Source organism: Typopeltis vanoorti, chromosome 12, assembly GCF_054136105.1.
Source record: "Typopeltis vanoorti isolate ZY-2024b chromosome 12, IOZ_Tvanoo_1.0, whole genome shotgun sequence".
In the NCBI taxonomy this organism is placed as follows: Eukaryota; Metazoa; Arthropoda; class Arachnida; order Uropygi; family Thelyphonidae; genus Typopeltis; species Typopeltis vanoorti.
The window spans coordinates 110,741,882-110,766,382 of record NC_143560.1 but is presented as its reverse complement, the minus strand read 5'-3'; the positions used below and the strand labels follow the sequence as shown (position 1 = coordinate 110,766,382).

Genomic DNA, 24,501 nt, shown 5'->3' with positions numbered 1-24,501 from the left:
GGTACTTATCTAATTCCTCAGCTAGCTCCATTTCTTTGCCATTCAGGCTTCTTACATTGATAGTACCGATCTTTAACTCTGGTGATGTTGAGTTGGGGTTTGTTTTCAGATTTGTTCCAGTAGCTGACTTTTCGTTGTTCGCCCTGGTTCCCTGGCGAAAACAATGGGGGCCTTGTTTAACCGGGCGACGCCCCAGCCGGCATGAAATTTTGTCATGTTGTACCATCATTTTTTATTTTGGTTTAACCAATAAGAATACAATTTGGTCGGCTAAATCCCAAATTGCCAGCCCATCCTCGTTCGTTCAGTATCAAAGTAGATACCCAACAGGGTGCACCACGAGAAGGTGAGGATTGGACATTAGGTCAGAAGCCCTGGTCGGTTCTCCGCATTCCTTTAAAGGCTATGTGGAGGTCTCCTCTCAGTTATACAGCTTTGACCCTTAAGCACCCCTCAATTATGAACCTATTCCTTCAATCCATACAAGTCTGTTTGTTCTTGTGAAAGTTGTTTAGTTATACAGAATTTTAAGAGCAACAATTTCATTTCAATATTGTATATAGAATTTCCTGTATAAACACTGGAAGAAAATAATTTATTGAACTTATTAATATCTCATGGGTTTCTTACATAACTCTTCAGAGCATATACGAGAGAGGGAGCTGAAAAGTTGTGATAATCACCATGAATGAATTGAGGTAGAACCATGTAACAGACATTATTCTACATATTCCTCACAAACGTGTCATACCCTTGTTACAACACTGCTGCATCATTTATAATCCTCTCAGCAAAAAAATTTTTCCTTTGTTTCACAAACCATCATTTTTGTTCTAGGTGTTCATCAGGACTTTTCAGCCCCCTCCCCCCATAATACAACTTTAAAACCCACACAACAGTTGATGTTGTTCGAAAGAATTCGAATTGTAATTCATCATCATCATTAAATTACTGCCATGTACCCTCAAGGGGTGTACAGGATATGATAGTACTACATGAAAAATTTACATCATTACTAACTTCCTATCTACAATTTTCCTCCAAATCACTCTGTTACTTGTCAAGACTCCAACATTACCAGATCATATATTTCTATCGTCTAAGGCAGTGCTTCCCAAACTGTGGGCCGCGGCCCCCTTGGGGGCCGCAAGTTTTGTTGAGGGGGGCCGTGAAATAATGAACACAAATTGAAAATGTTTTAAGACTTAAGTAGATTTTTTTAATCTTAAAAGAATCTATTTAATTTTAATTTTTATTTTTTTCTTATTTTTTATATTTTAATTGAAAAAAAATCACACATTGGTGCAGGTTCACAAATTTTGCTTCCTGCGTATTTCGGCGCTTAATGAATATTAGTAAACGTATCATTATTCATATAAGTTTCATTTCAAAGCAGAAATCTAAGAATTGCAGTTTCAAATATTTCACCTGATATTGGTGTAGCAGTATTGAAACACATGCATCACATTAAATTGTTAGTAAACTTCTTTTATGTTTTTAATTCTTTCTTTATTAGTAATCGTTTTACGTTTCATGTGCTGGTACTGCAAATGTACAATAACAATATATCTATCTATATAAAAATATGAGATAATGTGCCATGTTAAGTGTGTATGTAAGATGCTAGAAATGTAATATTTACATTTGATTTTTGCAATATTCGCTGTGTATGTTTTGTATTGAATATAAATACAATAAATATTATAATAATATATGTCTATATTACGATTTTTTTCGAGGGGGACCGTGAAATATTTTAATTTTTCCAAAGGTAACCCTGACATCCAGAAGTTTGGGAAGCACTGGTCTAAGGCACTTGGTACCGTATCAATCCACCTACTGTATATCTTGGTCTTCCTCTGGGTCATTTTACTGCCAACCTGGCAGAGAACACTTGTTTTGCTAATCTTTCTTCGCCCATTCTGTTTAAGTAACCATACCACCTGAGATTAGCTCTGCTAACGCATTCCTGGATGTTGACAATGTCAAGTTCTTCCCTAATATTCTCATTTTTAATATGATATTGCCATTGATGCCATCTGTTCACGCCTATAATCTTTCTCAGGACTCTCATATCTGCAGTCTGTAGTCTTTGGTCAAGTGTTTTACTTCTGACCCAGCTCTCAGATCCATAAGTTAAAACTGGTTTGAACACTGTCTTGTATACAGCTAATTTAGTGTTCTGACTAATTTCTCTCTTATTCCATATGAATTTATTCAATTGATTTCCTACCATATCAGCTTTGTTGATTCTGTTGTCTATTTCCATATTTAATTTACCATTTTCACTAAAAATCATGCCTAAGTAGCTGAAATGTTTTACATGTTCCACAGGTTCTCCATTCACAACACAGTCTGTCTATTTTCATGGTCTTTTTATTGCTGACCTTCACACCATATCTATTACAACAGTTATTCCATTTAGTCAGGGAATCTTGCAGATTTGTAGTGAATTTATTTAGAAGTATAACATCGTCCGCATAAAGCAAAGAGCTGACATTAACATCTCCAATTTTGATATCATGTTTAATACCACTTTCCTTCATAATGTGATCCATATAGATAATGAATAACAGAGGGGATAATGTACATCCTTGTCTCACACCAGATTTAACATTAAACCATCTTCCTGTACTTCCTACAATTCTAACTGCTGACTTACAACTCAAATAAAGACTAAGTATTGCTTGATATAATGCCTCATTGACACCATATAACTGTATCGTATTGAATAGCTTCTCTCTTGGCACCTTGTCATATGCCTTTTCCAAATCAACAAAACTTAAATACAGATCTTTGTTATATTGCCATGATTATTCAACTATTTGTCGTGTAAAGATCTGATCCTGACAGCCTCTATTTGGTCTGAATCCAGCTTGTTCTTCAACAAGCTTTTCTTCCACAATTGTTCTCGACCGTTTCGCAATTACACTTGCATAAATCTTACCAGGAACACACAATAGGGATATACCTCTGTAATTCTCACATTCAGTTTTATTTCCCTTTTCATATATGGGTACTACGAGAGCTCTACTCTATCACTGGGAATTCGTCCCTCTGTCCAGGCTTTCTGAACTATGCAGTGCAGCCACTGTAAGACTTTTATAATTCCCTACTTGAGCATTTGTGGTCGAATATCATCTACTCCTGCTGCTTTTCCACATTTCAAGCCTTTGATGGCTTTTTCTACTTCAAGTGTGGATATGTACTCCTGACTGTATGCCTGGTCAGTGTTTTTTTATCACTGTGCTGTCATCACTGCTTGTTTCATTTAGCAAATTTTCGAAGTAATTACTCCATACTTCAAGGATATCTTTTTCTCCTGTTTTCATTTCACCTTTATCATCTCTAACTCCTTTTAAAGCACTCTTTCCTCCATTCCTAAGCTTCTTCAACAACCTCCAGAATATTTTGCCACCTTCTTGATATTTATTTTCTATATTCTTGCCAAAGTTCTCCCATTACTTTTGTTTAGCTAGTTTTACACAGTGTTTAGCTTTCTTACATTTGTCTCTGTATTCTCTAAGAGCACAACTATCTTATTTGCCAGGAACTTTTGATATGCTTTCTTCTTTTCCTATACTGCCTCTTTAACTTCCTGTGTCCACCATGGAGTTCTAATTTTTCTATCCTTGCAGACAACTTCACCACATGACTCTCTAGCTGAATCAATCAGGGTTTTCTTCAAGGCTTGCCACTGAATCTTCAAGGATTGGTTCCTGTTCTCAAACTCTTTCATTTTTCCTTCAATAATCTTTATGTATTTTAGTCTACAGTTCACATCTGAGAACTGCTCAACTTTTATTCGCTTTAAAACTTTCTTACATGTCATTCTTTTCAAAATGAAATTCAATTTTATCCTGCTCAAGACTAAATAGTGATCACTTCCAATTTCAAATCCTCTGTACACTCTGGTGTCCTGCACCAGGGAGAAAACATCACTATCAACAATTACATAGTCAATGAGACTTTTCTTATTCCTTGCCTCTTCTCTCCATGTGAATTTGTGCACATTTTTATGTTGGAACATGGTGTTAGTAATAACCAGTCCATGTCCTGAGCAGAAATCCAACAGGTATTTGCCATTGTTATTAGCTTTGCTGTTTTCTCCAAATTTTCCCAAAATATTATTGTACATCTGACAATCACTTCCTACTCTGCTATTTAGATCCCCAACAAGGACCAACTTTTCCTTTTTCATTGTGTCAGTAGCTTTCTCTAGAGCCTCAAAAAATTCCTCCACTTCTACCTTAGTAGAACCTTCTGTGGGACCATAGGCACAAATAAGTCTCATTGTCCAGTTCCCCATTCTGATATTTTCCCACATCACTCTACTTGACACTGCCTGCCATTCAAGAAGATGAGCCTCATATTTTGTGTTGAATAATATGGCTACTCCTTTTCCTTGATTGTCATTGCCTGAATATAACATTTTGTATTTATTGCTCAGAAAGATCTCACCAGTTTTTATCTTTTTTGTTTCAGTCACCCCTATTATGTCAATCTGGTACTAATCTAATTCCTCATGTAGCTCTATTTCTTTGCCATTCAGGCTTCTTATGTTGATAGTACCGATCTTTAACTCTGGTGATGTTGAGTTGGAGTGTGTTTTCAGATTTGTTCCAGTAGCTGGCTTTTCGCTGTTCACTCTGGTTCCCTGGCGAAAACAACGGAGGCCTTGTTTAACCGGGTGATGCCCCAGCAGGCATGAAATTTTGTCATGCTGTACCATCATTTTGTATTTTGGTTTAACCAATAGAAATACAATTTGGTCGGCTAAATCCCAAATTGCCAGCCCATACTCGTTCATTCAGTATCCAGGTAGATACCCAACAGAGTGTACCACGAGAGGTGAGGATTGGACATTAGGTCAGAAGCTCTGGTCGGTTCTCTGCATTCCTTTAAAGGTTATGTGGAGGTCTCCTCTCAGTTATACAGCTTTGACCCTTTAATTCAAGAGTTACTAATGTGCAAATAAGGCATCCTCTAGGTTATTCATAAAAACAAGGTTAATTAAGACAAGTAAAGTTAAATGTGGTCTTAGACTAACTGTTGCCCAGACCTTTGGCAAAATACTACAGCCATACTTGTTGAGATTAAGGGAGGTTGGACTACACAGACTGATGCTGATTCTAGAAATAATCACTTACCTGTAGCAACTTCTGTGTAGCAAATTGTCTTCTTCCATTTAATCCTGTATGGAAAATATAGAGAGCATGATCTGCCAGTCCTGACTTGTCATACGACTGATCACAGATGTAGTTTGTGTTCTTCAAGGTGGATATTAACAGATCCCCATTCTAATTGAGTGCTGTATCTCATGACAGTTTTGTGTGCTCTGATAATGCTGGTACAAAACCAGTAAAATATTACCAAGTTCAATAATTAATTAATCATAGTTTCTTCTTCTTCAGGTGTTGTTTATACTGTGAAGCACTGTTATGAATATACAGAACTATCACAGATGTAGTTTGTGTTCTTCAAGGTGGATATTAACAGATCCCCATTCTAATTGAGTGCTGTATCTCATGACAGTTTTGTGTGCTCTGATAATGCTGGTACAAAACCAGTAAAATATTACCAAGTTCAATAATTAATTAATCATAGTTTCTTCTTCTTCAGGTGTTGTTTATACTGTGAAGCACTGTTATGAATATACAGAACTAACAGCACATCATAATAGTTACCCGTGAAGAACAGAAGTCAAAAGACTGCTGTAACAATTGTTGGGAAAGGATATTGAAAACCAGAAAACCAGAATCTTATTCAAACATAACCTGCATACTGTGAATCCAGATTTTTTTTTTCTTTAACTAGGGTGAGGAAAAGCTGGATGTCAATGAAGAGAATAAACTTAAGAATTTTCAATAATGTTTAAGTTAATGTGTGTAAGAGAAATATTAAACCTGATATGTGTTTAATATTTCTGTTGAACAGTAATTAACAGTCAGTAATGTAAGCTATTATTTCAAAAGTTAGTAAAAGCAAAGATCAGAGTTCAAAAAAATATGTAATAATTCATATAATGGTTGCAGCTGGAACTGTACATGCTAAAAAAAAAACAAACTGGTATTTTGATCCATATGTTAGTCATCTTCCTTAAGTTTCTAGGCACAGTTGTTTAATTTTAATTTAAAATGTTTCCTTTACATTAAATTAAATTAAAAGAACATCCATTATTAATATTCAATCTTTTTTTAATCTTTAAAACTGCACAATATTTACCTCTCGTTCACTTGAGTATGGACATTTTCCCATCTTCGAGCAACTTTCTTAATCTCTTCCTCTAATCTTGTGACATCATTATGAACACTTTGGTTTGGACGACTCAGTTCAACAACCCTGTGAACATTTCCAACTGCTTCAGTAACTTCAGTTATTATGTGCTGGTTGTATTCTGTCTCATTCTTAAGAGACTACAATGCATAATGAAAACAAAATGGCTCTGTATTATATTAGAATCAAAAACATTCTGCAAATATACTTCAAATTTTAAAGTTTATTTTTAAAGATTCTAAGAAGCAGAGAAACAACACAAACACAAATATTCCAGAACAAACAAAAACATTAAAATTTCCTTTACCTGGATAGAACAATGAAGTATGTTCAAATTTTCTATACCAGAACACATATCCCATTCCTATATGCCAGTTTGAGATTTTCAAACTTACTCATTTCCTTGGGCACAACCTTTTGCAAAGTTGGATGGATATGGCAATATTTGTTCTTCTGTTGAAACACAGCTGGATTCACGTCACCACTAATGCAAAGCATCTTTCAGCTGATGATAAGTTAGCCTTTTAAATGAAGGAGGCAGGATTCTTTCTCCAAATAAATGTGCATAACATCAAATGGAGAACACCCACAATAAACAAGAGAATATAGGTAATTTGGAGTAGGATTTTATTATTATCACTGCATGGGCACCTCCATGGAGTCCTGAGACTCATCATGGGAGACCCAAACTATCAACACAATATCCATTATACCTCTTCTTGAAACCATTAACAGACAAAGCACTCACAACTGACTCAGGCAACCCATTTCATTCGTTTGCTACTCTCTAATAAAAAAATCTAGTGCTCATACCTTTGCTAACTACACTCTTACCCAACTTCCAGGGATGATGTTAGCTACCCTGACTACTTTAGCAATATGCCCTCTAAACTTTGACTCTATCTACTACTACCACTATACTCAAATCCCTGGCTTCATCAATTTCCTGGAGTATAGTTCCTTCAATGTGGCACACACCTTGTAATCGTCATATCCCAAAATGCATAACATTACACTTTTCCACATTAAATTGACATCCATTATGTTTTACCCATACTGTCAGCCCATTTAATTCATCCTGTAAGCTCTCTACATCACATTAACTATTACCCTACCCAACTTTGCATCATCAGAAAACAATTGAATATCTCCCTTCAAATTATTTCCTATATCATTTATGTACAAATTAGACAGCAGTGGTCTACACTAGTGGCTACACCACTAGTCATCTGCCTTCTTCTACTGGATTCTGCTCCTCCATATACTACTTTTTTGATATCTATCTAGCAGTCATCCTTTTAACAACATCACCAGTTTCATATCCATCCCATTTGTTGTAGGTTGCATAACAGAGTTTCATGTAATATCCTCCGAAACACCTTTGCAAACTCAGCAGTATCATCTTACAGCAATTCCCTTTATCCAACTCAGCTTCACAAAGCCATGCTGCTCCTCAGAGTGACATATTCTTACCCACCCATTCCTGAATTCTCTTTTTGACCAACTTTTCCAGTACTTTATCACCACTCCTAAGATACCGATTAGGCTAATTTCCTACAATAGACTTAGATCCTCCTTTATGCAAAGGAATTATTTTGCCCTCCTTCCACTCTCTTTTGGGACTTTTCTAAAGCTGAAACTTAAATTAAACAGCCTAATCCAAAGACATCACCAAGATCCCTTGAACATTCTCTTAAAATGCCATTTAATTACCATTTCTTTCAACTGGATAAAAATAAACATCATTTTGAAAAGAAAAATGCATGGAAAGTCAGTTAACTTTCAGAGTTGAAATGTATAATTAAATATACAAATATCACTGGAGGATAAAATAAATAGCTGGATAAATGGGAGGAGATCTCCACATCACCTTTAAAGGAATGCAGAAAACTGATCAGGGCTTGAAAACTAATGTCCTATCTTCACCTTCTCATGATGCACCCAGTTAGCAGGTATTTAATGAAATACACAAATATCACTGGAGGAAAAAATAAATAAAAGAACCTAAAAGGGATGCTTAAATGTCAAAGCTGTATAACTGGGAGGAGACCTCCATATTGCCTTTAAAGGAATGCAGAAAACTGACCCGGTCTTCAGAACTCACGTCCAATCTTCACCTTCTCGTTCATGGTGCACACAGTTAGTGCACCCAGATACTGAATGAATGAGGATGGTCTGATAATTTGAGATTTAAATGACCAAACTGTATTCTTGGTAGCTTAAACCAAAATCCAAAATAATGGTACAACATGGTAATTTCATGCCAGCTGAGATGTCGCCCAGTTAAACAAGGCCCATATTGTTTTTGTCATGGAGCTAGGGTGAACAGCAAAAATACAGCTACTAGAGCAAACTCCAGCTCAACATCAGCAGAGTTCAAGATTGCCACCATCAACATAAGAAGCATTAATGGAAAAGAAATGGAACTAGCAGAATTAGATGAGTACCAGATCAACATAATAGGTATTACCAAAACAAAGAAGACAAAAACAGATGTGATTTATCTGAGCAACAAATACAAGATGTTATATTCAGGTAATGAGGATGAGGGAAAAGTAGTACCTAAAATATACAACACTTGAAGGCAGGCAGTATCCAGTAGAGTGATTTGGGCTAATATCAGAATAGGGAACTGAACAAAAAAAATATAATTTGTGCCTATGGTCCCAAAGAAGGTTTTTAATAAAGAAGTTGGACTTTTCCCAGGCACTGGAGAAGGTGGTCCTTGTTGGAGATCTAAACGGCAGTGTAGGACATGATCATGAGACAAATAGAAATCTTTTGAGAAAATTTGGAGAAAGAGGGCAAAGTTAATAATAGTGCTATGTTTCTGCTAAATTTCTCTCCAAGACATGGACTATTTATTACTAACACCATGTTCAAAAATAAAGATGTGCACAAATTCATAAAGAAAGAAGATGCAAGAAATAAAAAAAAAATCTTACCAACTAGTTTTCAGCAGGATAAAATTGAATATTATATTGAAAAGAAGAGTGTATAAGAAAATTTTAAAATGAATCAAAGTTGAGCAGCTTTCAGGGGTGAACTGTAGACTAACATACACAAATGTTATTCAAGAAGATAATGAAAGAGATTGAAAAGAAGAATGAAACCCTGAAGAAAACACTGATTAATTCTGCCAGGAAGGTACAGTGGATTGTCTGGAAGAAGAGAAAAATCAAAACTCCATTGTGGACTCAAGAAGCAGTTCAGGAAAAAGAAGAGAGCCTATCGAAAGTTCCTACAAGCAATGCAGCCTATGCTCTGAGAATTGAAAAAAAAATGTAACAAAGTGAAACACCACGTAAAACTAGTCAAACAAAGTCATTGGAAAGATTAGTAAAAATATAGAAAATAATTATCAGAAATGCCAATAAATGCCAGCCTAGTTAGCATAGTGGTTAGTGTATCAGCTCTCCAGTCAACAGGGGTTGCAAGTTTGAATCCTATTATGGGCATGGATGCTTGTAATCATCTTTAGGCAGGATATGAATTTCATTTCCTGGAGTGAGACTGCCATCTTGCTCATTGGAGGCTTGTAAAAGTTCCATGTTTTGTGTCTAGAGCAGGGGTTCTGGACTATGTAAAAAATAATTATAAAAAAATACAAAAAAAAATTATTCCAATTAAATAAAATAAAAATCCTTAGCCCACTCACAGCACTAATGTACTACAGGCTTACAGCCATTTGTGAGTGGAGACCAAGTAAAAAAAGGAAGGTGGTAAAACATTCTGGAGTCAATTGAAAAAAAAAAATGCTGAAATCATGGGAAGAGAGTACTGTCAAGTGAATCTAAGGTAACAAAGGTGATTTGAAAACTGAAGATAAAGATATTCTAGATGTCTGGAGTGATTACTTTGAAAGATTACTGAATGAAACAAGCAGTGACGATACAGTGATAGAAAACATTCTGTAGGAATGCAGTCAGGAACATATATAATATTATCATCATCCAGTATCTCAATGGAGTTCAGAGACTCATCATGAGAGGCCCACACTAACTTTTATACAAAAAACAATTTTGGGAAGATGGATTTCCAGCTTCCTGTCTGGACGCACACTATGTGTGATGGTAGATGGCTCCTTATCCTCTCACCATCCAACTAATGCTGGGGTCCCACAAGGTTCATTTCTCTCACTGACCCTCTTCCTTCTATATATCAATGACCTACTTCAGTTGACCTCTACCCCAATACACAGTTTTGCAGATGATATCACACTACATTCCTCCCTTTCATATGACAAACCCTACCCTACACAACTCACTTCAACCCACAGAACATCAACCACCACTGCCCTTAATTCCGACCTCCAAGCCATCCTCCGATTGGGCTCAGACAACCTTGTCAACTTCAACGATAGTAAAACCCAGTTCTGTCTTATTTCTCACAAAAATGAACCATTTTCCCCCCAGCATTGTTTTCAATAACACTCAAATTCTCAGACAAGATGAAAGTTCTCTTCTTGGAATTACCTTGACATCAAGCCTCTCCTGGCATAAACACATCACAACAATTGCATCCTCAGCTTCCAAAAAACTAGGCTTCCTCTTTTGCTCAAGATGCTACTTCACCTCTAAACAGCTGTTAACACTATACAAGTCACAAATTCGCCCAGCTCTCGAATACTGCTCTCACATCTAGAGTGGGGCTCCAAAAACCTCCCTCAAAATGCTTGACTCAATACAGAGGAGAGCAATTAGACTAATAAATGACCCATCCCTCACCAACTCACTCCCCCCACTTTCACATAGATGCCTGGTCTCCGCAATCTGTATATTCTATAAATATTTCCATGGGAAAGGTTCATCTGAAACAGCATCAATAATTACCCCACCCTGTACTAAGCCCATTGGAACACATACAGCTGCTGCCCAACATCATTTCACAGTACACCTCGAAACCCACAGAACAAGTTTCTTTTCCTCCTCCTCATTAATCCCTGCTACTGCAGTATTGTGGAACAGTCTTCCCCCCAGACATATTTCCCAAGAAATACAACATATACAGTATATGTTGTACTTCTTTTCCATATACAGTACTAACGTAATATAGGTTGACCAGTGGGTCCAACATAAAAAAATAAAAAATATATTGTCCTGACCAGTTTTGCATCATCACCAAACAACTGAATATTCTCCTTTAAATATTTCCTTATAGTATTCATATACAAATGAAAGAATAGTAACACTAGTACAGAATTCTGAGGTATTATGCTAGTCACCTCATTTTCCTATATTTCATCCCACCATATTCTACTCTCTGGCATCATAAATTACTAAGACATGACCTATCCTTTACAAAGCCATGCTATCCACTATAGAGTATCCCTATCCACCCACTGTTGGATTTTACCTTCAATCATATTTGACAATACTTTAATAACCATTCCTAATATATTAATCAGTTTGTAGTGTGCTTCTTCTGTCTTAGAGACATCTTTATGTAACAATACTATCTTCCCCTCTTTCCACTTGCTTGGCAAGAAGTGAGACTTGGATTGAACAACTTCATCAGAGGCAAGGGTAATTCTCTTGCATATTCAAGTAGTACACAAGCTGGCATATCATCTAGTCCCACTGCTGCATTCTGTTGATATTTTTCAATGTGATGAACACTTACTATTCAGTGGCCTAAGTTTTGGAATGCATCTCTGTCACATCAGCAACTGCAAAATCTCCACCTGAATGATACACCTTTGCAACAATGATCACTAAGTAACTCAACTATCTACCATCCCATCAGCACTGATTAAAGTCATCCTATCATAGTTGTTTTTTCTCTTATTTGCTACATAATGAAAAAACTCTTTTGAATTTACTTTGGCCTACCTGGTTAATTTTCTGTCTTAATCTGCTTTTGCCTTTCTTAACATACTAGTCATCTTTCTTGCTTGCACTTTGTACTGCTCATGAGCATGATGAACCTTTTTTTTTTTTACATTCCCTCCACTGCTTTATATTTTTACAGCTCTCGCTTTATATCTCTACTTATCCATCTAATCTCCGGGTTTTTTCATTTTTTTTTTAATATCCTGCTGATCTTGGGTATGCAATCTGATACTGCATCTCACGGTACTCATCTCTAAAAAAGGAAATTCCTCTGAATGTGAAAATTTCAGAGGAATTTTCCTACTGAGTGTTCCAGGTAAGATTTATTATTATTAAGAGAACCTCCAAGGAGTCAGGAACTCATCAAGGGAGGCCCAACTATTTGCACCAGTTGTCATACTAGTTCTTGAATTAATTCATGATACTTGCACATACAACATCGAATGGCAATCCATTCCAATCACGCACCACTCTATGAGAGAAAAGTCTAGTCCTCATCCCTTCTTGACTGCATTCATTCTCAAACTTCCAAGGATGCCCTTGTGTCCTTTCCTAGCCCTCCATAAAATGAAAAATTCCATTTATTGAACTTCTGTATAACCCTTTCAAAAATTTTTAACTCTCAATTATATCGCCACTCTTTCTTCTGTTTGCTAGTGTCTGCAGCCTACAAATTCTCAATCTGTCTTCATAATCAGTATTCCACAATCCTGATATCAGTTTTGACAATCTCCTTTGCACTCTCTCCTCTGTATCACAGAATCAAAACGGAAAGCAGAAAACCAGACCTACTTGCAATTGTCCGAGTGAGCTCTTATCAAGGCCTTGTAAAGAGGCAAATAACTTCTTTATCTTTACATGTAAAGGTTCATTTCAGCATTACAATTATTCTCTGAGTTGTATTTATACAATTTTTTCTATGATTCCCCACCCCCTTGAACTTCAATTTCTTGTCTACTAAAACTCCAAGATCCCTAGCCTGATCAGTTACTTCTAGCATAATCCCACCAATATAATGTGACACTGGTTACTTAATCATGTCAAAGTGCATGACTGGACATTTATTGATATTGAAATGACATCCATTTTCCTGTGTCCACAATTCCAGCCAATTCAAATCATTCTGTAAGTGTGCTGCATACAACTGCATTCCTAATTACCCTACCTATCTTAGCATCAGCAAATAACTGCATGCTGCATGTCAAATCCTTCCCAATGTCATTAATGTTATAGATTGAATAACAATGGACCAAGGACTGATCCTTGAGGTACACAACTGCTTACCTTGAATCTTGCACATTCACACCCTCCATATACGACTCTTTGATATTTGTCAGTCAGCCTTCCTCTTATCCATGGCAATAGTTTATAATCTAATCTAATCTCATATTTTCCAATTTATGGAACAGTCTTCCATGCTGTATTCTGTCAAAAGCCTTGACAAAATCCAAAAGTATCATGGTGTATCCATTCCCCTTGTCAAACTCAGTGGTAACATTATTATAGACTGTCAGCAAGTTGCTAAATATGACCTTCCCCCTTAGTCAACCCATACTGTTCATTGCAAAGTAGAGATTACTTCCACGTTATATTTTTCTTATGATTCTCTTACTTAATTAGATTACACATCCATTTCCCTCCTATTCTATTTATTCTTCAAACTCTAGCAATACACGTTGATATCACATTATTTAAGTATTTTTTAAACATTACCCATGCAGTCAATATCCTTCCCATCCTAGCCAATACTACTAATACCATAGCACAGAACCCAGCATACTCATCAGGTGGTCATAATTTACCAAGTCAAATTGTGGTATTCATTTACCAAGTGAATACCACATGATCACTGTCACCAACCAGAGGTAGAATAGTTACACCTTTAGCTAAAACCCGCTCTGACACTATAATCAAATCTAACACTCTTTGACTTCGAGTTCCTTCTGTCACATGCCACTTAAGGAAGTTGTTTCACAACAACTCAATAAATTCAGTTTCATTCTTCTCATGAGATTTTACTCCTACCCAATCAATGTTCAGATAATTAAACCCCCCATTATCATTACACACTCATCATATTTATTTGGTGAAGCATTTCTTCATCACTAACAACCACTCTGCCAGATCTATAACAACACCTCACTATGTATTTAATTTTGTTAGACTCCATCTCACACCAGATGGATTTAAACTCACTGTCACATGAAAAATTGTTACTGGTATTACAGTCATAGGTCTCAACACTAACTGGATTCAAATCTGATATCATTAGCAGAATGCCCCCTCCTACCTGTCTATCCTTCCTTAAAATACTGTATCCTTTGCACTTGATATCAGTTAGTATGTCTACTCCTGATAGCCAGGTCTCACTAATGCCTACATATTAGGTCCCAATATAATAATCAAGGCTCTACTCCTTTGTTTCTGAAATTCCTAGCATTTGTGTACAGACATAAGTTACCTGCATGCTCTTTTATATACATACACTTATCTGTTTACTGCATGACATGGTTTGACAACTTGCAGATTTCTGTTCTTACTTAGTTTCTTACTTATACAGGCATCTTTACACATGTTTGATTGGTCCAAACAGGATGAGCACCGAATCATTCTCTCTTCATAATCATTCCCATAATAATAACCATTCCATCATTAAGCACAGTTACCTAACTGTGTTAATGATTGTAACTGTGTATAAGAACAAAACAGTTCCCTGTGTCACTCTTACAAAGAGATTCTCACAATTGCTACCATCAGAATTCAGTTTCCCTGACTCTCTGTGTTAGCTCTCATATGAATTAACAATTTTCCAAGATTGTGGAAAACTTTCTGCAATACTCTTTACTTATCAAACTTGAGAAAAAGTAAAACAAAATGTGGAAATGAAGCTTTGAGAAGAACAAGCTGGATTTGACCAAACAGAGGTTGTCAGGTTCAAATTTTCACTTTAAGACAAATAGTTGAAAAACCATGGAAATATAACAAGGATCTGTATTTAAGTTTTGTTGATCTGAAAGAGGCATATGACAAAGTACTATAAGAAAAGCTGTTTAAAATGCTACAGTTACATGATGTAAATAGGACATTATATCAAGAAATATTTCGTCTATATTTGAGTTGTAAGTCAGCAATTAGAATTGAAGGAGGTATAGGATGGTTTTTGCCAAGATGTCAAAAAAAGACCCAAAGGAAGAATCAATCCACCAAGGTCTAGGTGGAATGATTCATTCAGAAGTAACTTAAAAGAATGAAATGTTACATATGACAATATTCGAGTGCTAACAAATAGACTAATTTTGAGAAAAATTAGTGATAGGAGATTATTAATAATGTAAGCTTAGTTGTGTAGTGCTGTGCGAGTAGCCTCAACACCTCTTCCCCAGGGTACATATCAGGATATTAATGATCACAAGATAATATGATGTTAAATCGGGTGTTAGGCAAGAATGTATTGCTGTTATTCATTGTATATATGGATCACATTATGAAGAAAAGTGGTATTAAACCTGACATCAAAAATAAGATATTCATCTCGGCTCTTTACATTATGCAGGTGATGTTATACCTCTAAGTAATCCAGTACAATGCTGCAGGTTCCCTGACTTAAATTTATTGCAACAGTTAATTGAATTAACTGTTGCAATAAATTTTGGATGAAAATCAGCAATAAAATGACAAAAACAATGAAAATAGGATCATTGGGAATGTGAACTGCATCCTGAATGGAGAACCTACAGAACAAATAAAACATTTAAATTATATACTACGCACAATTTATAGAGAAGATGGCAAATCAAATATGGGAAGAGACAACCAAATTAGCAAAGCTGGTATGGTAGGAAGTCAAATGAATAATTTTTATGGAATAAAAGAAAATTTAATCAAAAGACAAAAATTAGCTGCATATAAGACAGTGTTCAAACCAATTTTAACTTATGAATCTGAGACCTGGGTTAGAAATAAAGATCAAAGACTATAGACCACAAATATGAATTCTGAGAAAGATTACAAAAATATTATGGGAGTGTAAAGATAAAATCATTGTACTATCAAATATGAGTTCTGAGAAAGATTACAAAGATATTACGAGAGTGTAAAGATAAAATTGTTGTACTAGCATATTAAAAATGAAGATATTAGTAAAGAATCTGACACTGTTACATTCAGGAAGAACATGTTAGCAGAGCTAATTTCATGTAGCATGGTCACTTCAATAGAATAAGAGAGGAAAGATTAGCAAAACTTTTTTTTTAATCAGAATAGCAATAAAAAAAAACCAGAAGAAGACCAAGGTCTAGGTGGACTGATACAGTAAGTGCCTTAGAAGACAGAATTATAAGATAGGATAATATTGGAGTTTTGACAATCAGTCAAGATTTCAATGATGGATTAATTTGGAGGAAAATTTTTGATAAGAAATTCATAATGATCTAACTTCTTCATGTAGTTAGGATGTAGGATATTATCCTAATATCCCATACACTCCCTAAGGGTAAATAACAGGAATTTGATTATGAAGAATCTGAAAACAAAAACTAAACCTCAGAGACTCAGAGCCAAAATCTCAAGAAAACACCATGTAGATATCAATACCTCACACACTGATATGTATGAGTGCATTTCTCTTGGATATTTTCTACCACTCTGCTGTTACTTCTTGTTTCATTTAAGTCTTTCAAATTAACTCCAAACATCTTGGATATATTTATCTTCAGTTTTCAAAGAGTACTGCAAAAGAAATTCCCAATTCCTTTTGCAGTACTCTTTCCTTCATGTCTAAACTTTTTAGAATCTAGCACATTTGCACATTCCTAATGTTTATCTTCTATATTTTGCCAGTCTTCCTAAGACTTTTATTTAGCTAATTTTACACATTATTTTGCTTTCTTACATTTTTCTCTGGATTATCACAGATCACATGATATAAACTTGCTATGAACTTTAAATACACTTTGTTCTTTTCTATATTGCCTCTAACATCTACCAACTTCTTCAGTTCAGATTTCTCTATCCTTCCAGATAACTTTACTGCATATTACTCTGGCTGGATCAAAGTTTTCTTTGGAGTCTGCCAATGAATCTCTAATGAGATGAGGCATTTTATCTTCAAACTTTAACTTCTTTAATTCATCTTTTTCAACTTTAATTCATTTTAAAATTTTGACATATTTTTTCTGATCAGTATATATTCAATCTTATTCTGCTCAAATCTAAATGGAGATCACTTCCTACTCTTGTGTCCTGAAAGAGTACAAAGATATCACTATCCACAATAACATAGTCAATGAGACTTTTCTTATTCCTTGTATTCTCTCTCCACATAAATTTGTGCACATCTTTATGGTGAAAAATGGTATTTGTTATGATACCCATGTGCTGAACAGAAATCCAGCAAGTAGTTAAGAATGTTTTATTAGCTTTGCCTATTTCTTCAAATTTTCCCAAAACATTTCTATATCTCTGGTATTCATGTCTTATTCTGCTTATCTCCAATGAGAATCAGCTTTTTCTTTATATCAGCTACCTTCTCTAATAACTCAAAAAAATTCCTCCACTTCTTTCTTAATAGAACATTCTGTTAGGCCACAGGCACCAATAAGTCTCAATATCCAATTTCCAATTTTGATGTTTGTCCATATCACTGTGCTTGATATTTCCTGACAATATCATAGTGGTGTTGCTGAAGATTTATAGCTACTCCTTACTTTCTGTAATCAACTGTGTCAATATGGTACTGCTCTAATTCTTCAGCCAATTCTACTTCCTTTCAATTAATATTTGTTATGTTTATTGAACCTATCTGGAATTCATTCTGCTAAATTTAGCTGACTTTCTGCTTTCCCTGAAGAAGACAGCAGAGCCTTATTTAACCAGGTATTGCTTCAACCAGCAGGATTTTTCATTATTTTTCTACTATCATTGTCTTTTGGTTTAGAGCAACACAGAATACAATTTAATCAGCTAAACCCCAAATTGCTAGTCTATCCTCATTCATGAACTATTCATGTGGATACCTGTTAACAGGGTGCACTACAAAAAAGGAAGTAACAACATGAACAATATTCCACAGTTTGGCAGATTTCAGATTTATACAGTGTTAACAGTTGCATAGGTGCAAAGTAGTATACCTCAAGCACAAAAGTAATTGAGTTTGGCAGCTGAAAAAGCTATGGCTGCACCATGTCTCTGCCAGGAAAGGATGGAGGTATAAATCAGCCCAAAAAAGGGAAATATGATCATATTTGTATATCTAGATCAGTGGGTCTTAACGTTTTTAGTGATTGGCACCCCCCTTGAATCTAAAAATAAGTTCTCGCACCCTCCTTGAAAAATGTGTTTCTATTTCTTTATTTAGGAAATTACATCTATTGCAAGATAATTTATTTATTGAAAAATAAACACATACATACAAAACAATATCTCAATTTTTAATGGCTATATTGTTGTTGTTTATTCATAATAATACTTTTGAAGTGAGGCTCCTTTTTTGAAAGAGCCACAGCTTAAATGCAAGTCATCACTTGCATTTAAGCGATTTCTGGCTTTTGTTTTTATGTGCAAAAGTGATGAAAATCCCTTTCACACAGGTGGTGGCAAATGGTAAAAGTGTCTGCAATGCTGCTTTTGCCAGCTGTGATAAGGTTCTAACTGTGTACACCAGAATTGTTCTAAGTCCAGTTTTTCAAATTCTATTTGAATACGTGCATTGGCTCGTATTTCAATAAGATCATATTTTATTAAATAGGTGTCGTCCATCGAATCTGGGTCAAAATTTAAAAACTTCTCTTGCACCCCTGGAAATGCTTTCTCGCACCTACCCCAGATCTAGATCAGTGGTTAAGAACCACTGATCTAGATGTTACTAAAAGAGAAGTGATTATCTTTCTGCAAGAAATTACATGGGGCTGTGTTTTGGTAGCACTGCAGTTTGCATGGTTATCCTAGTACCAATGCAGAATAGCAAGATTAGAGTTTATGGCACTAGTTACAAACTTTCTACTATTGAGGCTTTCAATAGTAGAAAGTTTGTCGAATGAGCTAAGAAAAGTGAAGCATGTCATTATCGGTATGCTATGGATAGATGTGAAGTTGACAGCCTTTAGTCATCTCAAATTTGGATTTAGATTTGTTGGATTCTTTTGCAGTTGCTGTGAGCTGTGATATAAGCTAGGTGTAGCATTGGAATTTTGGTTTCAAGCCACTAGTAATATGATGAACTATTTTCTTGAACTGTATAGGCACACTTGGAGAACAAAGCATGTTTGGAAATTGTGGGTGAAATCAGGGATGAAGACATTCATTTCATTAAGAATTATTTTTGAAATAGAGTATCTTTAACTTTTGTTATCCATTGTGAAGAATTAATTTTTTTCAACTTGAAAATATATAGTAGAATGATTTTTAATACCCAACTGTTGTTAATAGAATTGTTGAACTGATAATACTTATTGTGTTAATATCTCAGACATGTGCTTCATTGATCTGTGCCATTGCAACGCTAATAACCTAATTCAGTGAATTTTATGTCAAAATTTAGGCAAGGTGACCTTGTTAAAGGCTTTGATTTTTATTAGACTGTCAAGGTTTTATCACTTGGTTTCAAGTGAAATTATACAAGACAAGAAATCATATTCTTGTTTTAATTATCTGAGCATAAGCAAGCAACGTTTGCATGTGAGGCTAATGACGTCATACTTCACAGCAATTGCCTCAGTAAAGTTGTGAGAACACTTCATGTGCCAACTTTGTTTGCTTCACTTGAATAAATGATTAAAAAACTATATAAATTCTTCAAATGGAAAATTCTAGTCTGGTATAATTTAATTTATTGTACTGTTTTGGAGATCATGTTATTTTTAGGCTTCTTTAAATACTAGTATTACATTCAATGCAAAACATTCCTGTTATTTCCCAAATTACCTGATGATGATGTTCCCCAGTATCATAAGCTAGGCCCAATTTGTACGTTCTGTTTCCTCAAAGTCCTTCGTATGTTCTTTATGTGAATTCCTCCCAAACCTCTCATTTGTCCACTATAATGTAAAATGAGTGCAGAATAGTTTATAAATACCTGACTTCTTCATAGGCTAATCAGGTTTGGGAATGATCTAAGCATCAAAATTATTATTATCATGGTTATTATTATTATTATTTTTTTTTTTTACACATGATTGAAGCAAACTTTGAGGCCACACTATTTTAATACATTAGCTATTTCATCTGTGATGTTTTTGATATATGGTAAATTGAATGAACCTTTATATTTGTTTTCTTGCACATTTGCAGAGATTTGATGGTTTTCAAACTGTAGTCATTCTATACAACACTTCTCTGAGATTATCCACTTCTTGTTCGTTTTTGTTTTTGTTGCTAGATATAGTGTATAGTCTGTCTTTAAGGAGTTTTATAATATGCAGTTTCTGAGTAGGTTAATAGCAAATAGTAGAATGTAAATATATTTCCCAATGGTTATTCCCCCTCCCCCAACATAATGGAAAAGAAAATTGTTTTATTCACTAAATGAAGTGAGCACTTATATCAGGAAAGGATGTTTTTTGTCATTGTTATAAAATGGATTTAAGAGTGTAATCTTTTCAGGAAATTTTTTAAACTGTTAAAAAACAGATTAAAAAATCTTTTTTTTTTGACACCAGCTTGATGAAGAAGTAACATAGACATTACATAGCCATATTATTATTATGAAACCTTGAGGAAGTCAAGGACTTATGAAGAGAGACAATGCATCATCCAAACTATTTATCATAACCTTCTCTTAAACTCATGTAAACTAGATGCACTCACCACTTCAACAGGCACTGTTCCACTCATTCACTTGCCCTGTGAGAGAGAAATCTAGCTCTGACTCACTTCTTAACCATACATGAAAACTTCTGCAGATTTTTGTCCCCTTGCTGTCTCCCAGCCATCCATATAACAAAAATTGCATTGATTAATATCCTATATCATCCTTCCAAAGGTTTGAAGGCCTCTATTATATCAGACCTCTTCATTCTGCATCATCCCAATACCATCTTTATACTTCTTTGAACTTTTCCCACAGTTTCTTTATTCCTCAGAACCCAGGAGACCAAATCTGCATGCACACACACAGTAATCCAGATATGGTTTCATTAAGTCCTTGTCTAAGCAAAATGACTTACTTATCCTTTCATGTCAATGTTCATTTCAGCATTACAATTATCTTCCGAGTTGTATTTGCATTTTGTGGTACGTAAACTTTGAAATACAATTTCCTATCCAAAATAACTCCAAGATCCATAGCCTCATCACTTTCCCCAAGTGCTAATTCTGCCAATATAACATCTGCTAGAAATCTAATCACACTGAAGTGTACAACTATACTAGCTGTGAACTGACAACAATTATCATTTGCACACAGTTCCCACCTAAAATCAATTCCGTAAATAGTGCATATCAGTGGCATCCCTGACTGCTCTGCCTGTCTTTGCAAAATCAGCAAAAAATTGAACATCTCCTGCCAGATCCTTCCTAATATCAATGATGCATAGACAGAACCAACTATAGTTCAAAGACATTCAAGGTATATATGCAAATACTTATATATGCAATATATATATATATATAAGCAAATACTTATATATGCAATATATATATATAAGCAAATACTTATCAACTTCTCTAAAATCTATACCAACACAACAGAGATACTAATAGACCAGTAGTTAAACACATCAGTTTTTGCAACATCCTCATACAATGGGGACTATGATAGAAATATGACAGAAACATTTAAGTTACCAAAAGGGTTTTTATGGTATTGATATGCTAACAATGTCATAACAAGCAGTCACTTATGGAAACTGAGTAAGAGTATGCTTAACAAGGGCATGAAGACTAGATGTTTTTACTTGGAGTGCAGTGAATGAGTGGGGTAGATGGCCAGAGTCTGTTGGGAGTGCTTTGTCAGTCAATGCATTCAAGAAGTACACCAGTTATTCTGTAAATAGTTCAGATCTTCCACAATGCGTCTTCAGACCCAATGAACTATCCCATAAAATACTAATTATTATAATAATACAGATTAATTATTATAATTAATAATATGGTAAAAACCTATTATTTAGAATTTTTGATTTTAACGGTAGTCTGTGCATTTTTGTTCATTATGAAGATTTCAGATATGTGGCATTCATTTAATCTAACATAATATTTTGAAACTTAAGCATTAATTCAGTATTTTCATCATTCAATACACTTCTAGTTCTTTCATATATATCTCCTATTATTTTTGCATTTGTACTTTTTCATGTGTTGTTTTTGTGTTCTTTATGTTTAATTCCTGCTAATCCTCTGTATTCTGTCATCAGAGCACAATTTCTGATTAAAGGAAAATCACAGGAAAGAAGAAGAAATTCTGTTTCTGTTTCTTGTGATTTTCTATATTCTAATTCCCAATATTTTCTAGGTTCTACTTGTTGAAATGTATGTAAATAGCAAGAAATTGTACACCGTTTTGTAGTCATTGTTTACTATATCATCATTTGCTACGAAATTCAGTTTGCTACCATCAGGGTTTGAGCTTTTACTTTATGTAATAGTCAGCTTTAAAACAGCATCTATTCTATAGGATCTAGGCCGGGACTTTTACATACTTTTTTATAATGCATCATTTCATTATAGTACACATCCTCTGTACCATTTCATCTCTTATTTCTTTGTATATCATATTTCTTTTTTTTTTTTTTTTTAACTTCTCTTGAATGCCTGTCCCCAAACTGAATTACTTTTCAAAATTTTCCAGTCTCTGTATCTACCATTTTGTATAATGTAACACTCAACAGTATCACTTTCAGTAATTCTCTTATATCACATCTGTCTTTTACATTGTCTCTTCCTTGTTTTCCTTGTTTTAGATCACTTTTATCTTCGATCATTCTTTCACTCTTATTTAATTTCACACCCATTGCATTCCAATCACAAGTCATAACCTACCCCTGCTCTCCCATATTCATGCTTCTTGTTGTCCACATTCAAAGCCATCCAACCCTCTCTCCCCCCTCGAATACTATACAAAACATTTATTGAATACTCTTGCCATCCCTACTCACTTTATCATAAACTACACTGTTTGGGAAATGTATCTTATGAGATCATTTAAACAAAAAATTCTGGACTTTCCAAACATGCCATGTTATCAAGCATATTACTAATAGTATGATAAAAAATTACATAATCAGAAGAAACACACGTATAAACCACAGTGAAAATTATTTAATTGTAAATATTTCATCCTAAGTATCTTAAGACATCATCAGTACAGTATTTAAACAAAAATTGTTTAAATACATTTTTGTTTAAATACTGTACTGATGATGTCCTAAGATACTTAGGATGAAATATTTACAATTAAATAATTTTCACTGTGGTTTATACGTGTGTTTCTTCTAATTATGAACACACCACAGGTTTCGTTATTTAAAAAAAAAAAAATTACATGTAACATTACACTTGATTAAACAAAAACTCTGCTTAAACCCTAACATTCTCAAAAATATGACCATTTGCCACCACTCAGTAGTTACACATCATGTTGAAAAATTTCTTCAAGAAGGAATGGAACATTTTGCAAATTATGTATACTTTATATAAGACAACACTCACCACTAGGTTGTGATGAACCTTATGTAGTGCATCAAGATCTGCTGGCATGTTATCATATGAAGCAAGCTGAACTTCTATTGATGCTACATGCTGAATGGCTTCTTCTAATTTCTGTATTGTTATATCCACACATTTCATTCTAAACAAACAATTATTTATTATCAATAAATGAAACATATCAACCATTATCTTTTGAAAGTCCTATAATAATAGAAACATGCCCAATTAATTAGTAGGACTCTGAATTATAATATTGTTAATGATAAGGTTAACCCATTCACTGGTTGGTTGGTTTTCATTGGATGAAAAGCGTTCCAAGAAGAATAAAATCCTTCAACCATGAGACCAACTAACTTACGTTCAGTTGAAAAGAACTCATAAATATTCCTCTCATCTTAGATAAAAATCAAATCCAGGTTTTCTAACTTAAAAATTATCCTCCAAAAGCATTGTCACTACTAAATCCAATACAGAACAAACACACACATCCACGTATACATTTGTTAGTTTGAGATTAATATAAATAGTGCTATGATATCACATCTGATTTAGAACATGCAGTCTAAACAAGTTTTTTGGCAAATGAAATATTACATTTAGCCCAATTGATAAAAAAAAGATCCTGACAATATTAGAGATGACATAACGCTGCTTGTGAAGGTAAATTTTGTCTTATTAATTTACTACTTTCTATAATTAAGTCACACTGAGATGATACAGGAAATGGTTATATGATGATATTGCTAGATAG

The 24,501-nt window shown here is 34.6% G+C and overlaps 1 protein-coding gene across 1 annotated transcript in view; it reads right to left on the bottom strand.

The window, feature by feature from the left end:
• Nucleotides 1-24,501, bottom strand: part of shot (dystonin-like protein short stop) — a 1,304,552-nt gene that overhangs the window by 836,869 nt on the left and 443,182 nt on the right. The window contains exons 27-28 of the mRNA XM_090402172.1: nt 23,751-23,889; nt 6,226-6,416 (exon numbers count right to left, since the gene is read on the bottom strand). Of these exons, the coding sequence (XP_090258298.1) occupies nt 6,226-6,416; nt 23,751-23,889 (330 nt within the window). The remainder of the gene's footprint in view (nt 1-6,225; nt 6,417-23,750; nt 23,890-24,501) is intronic.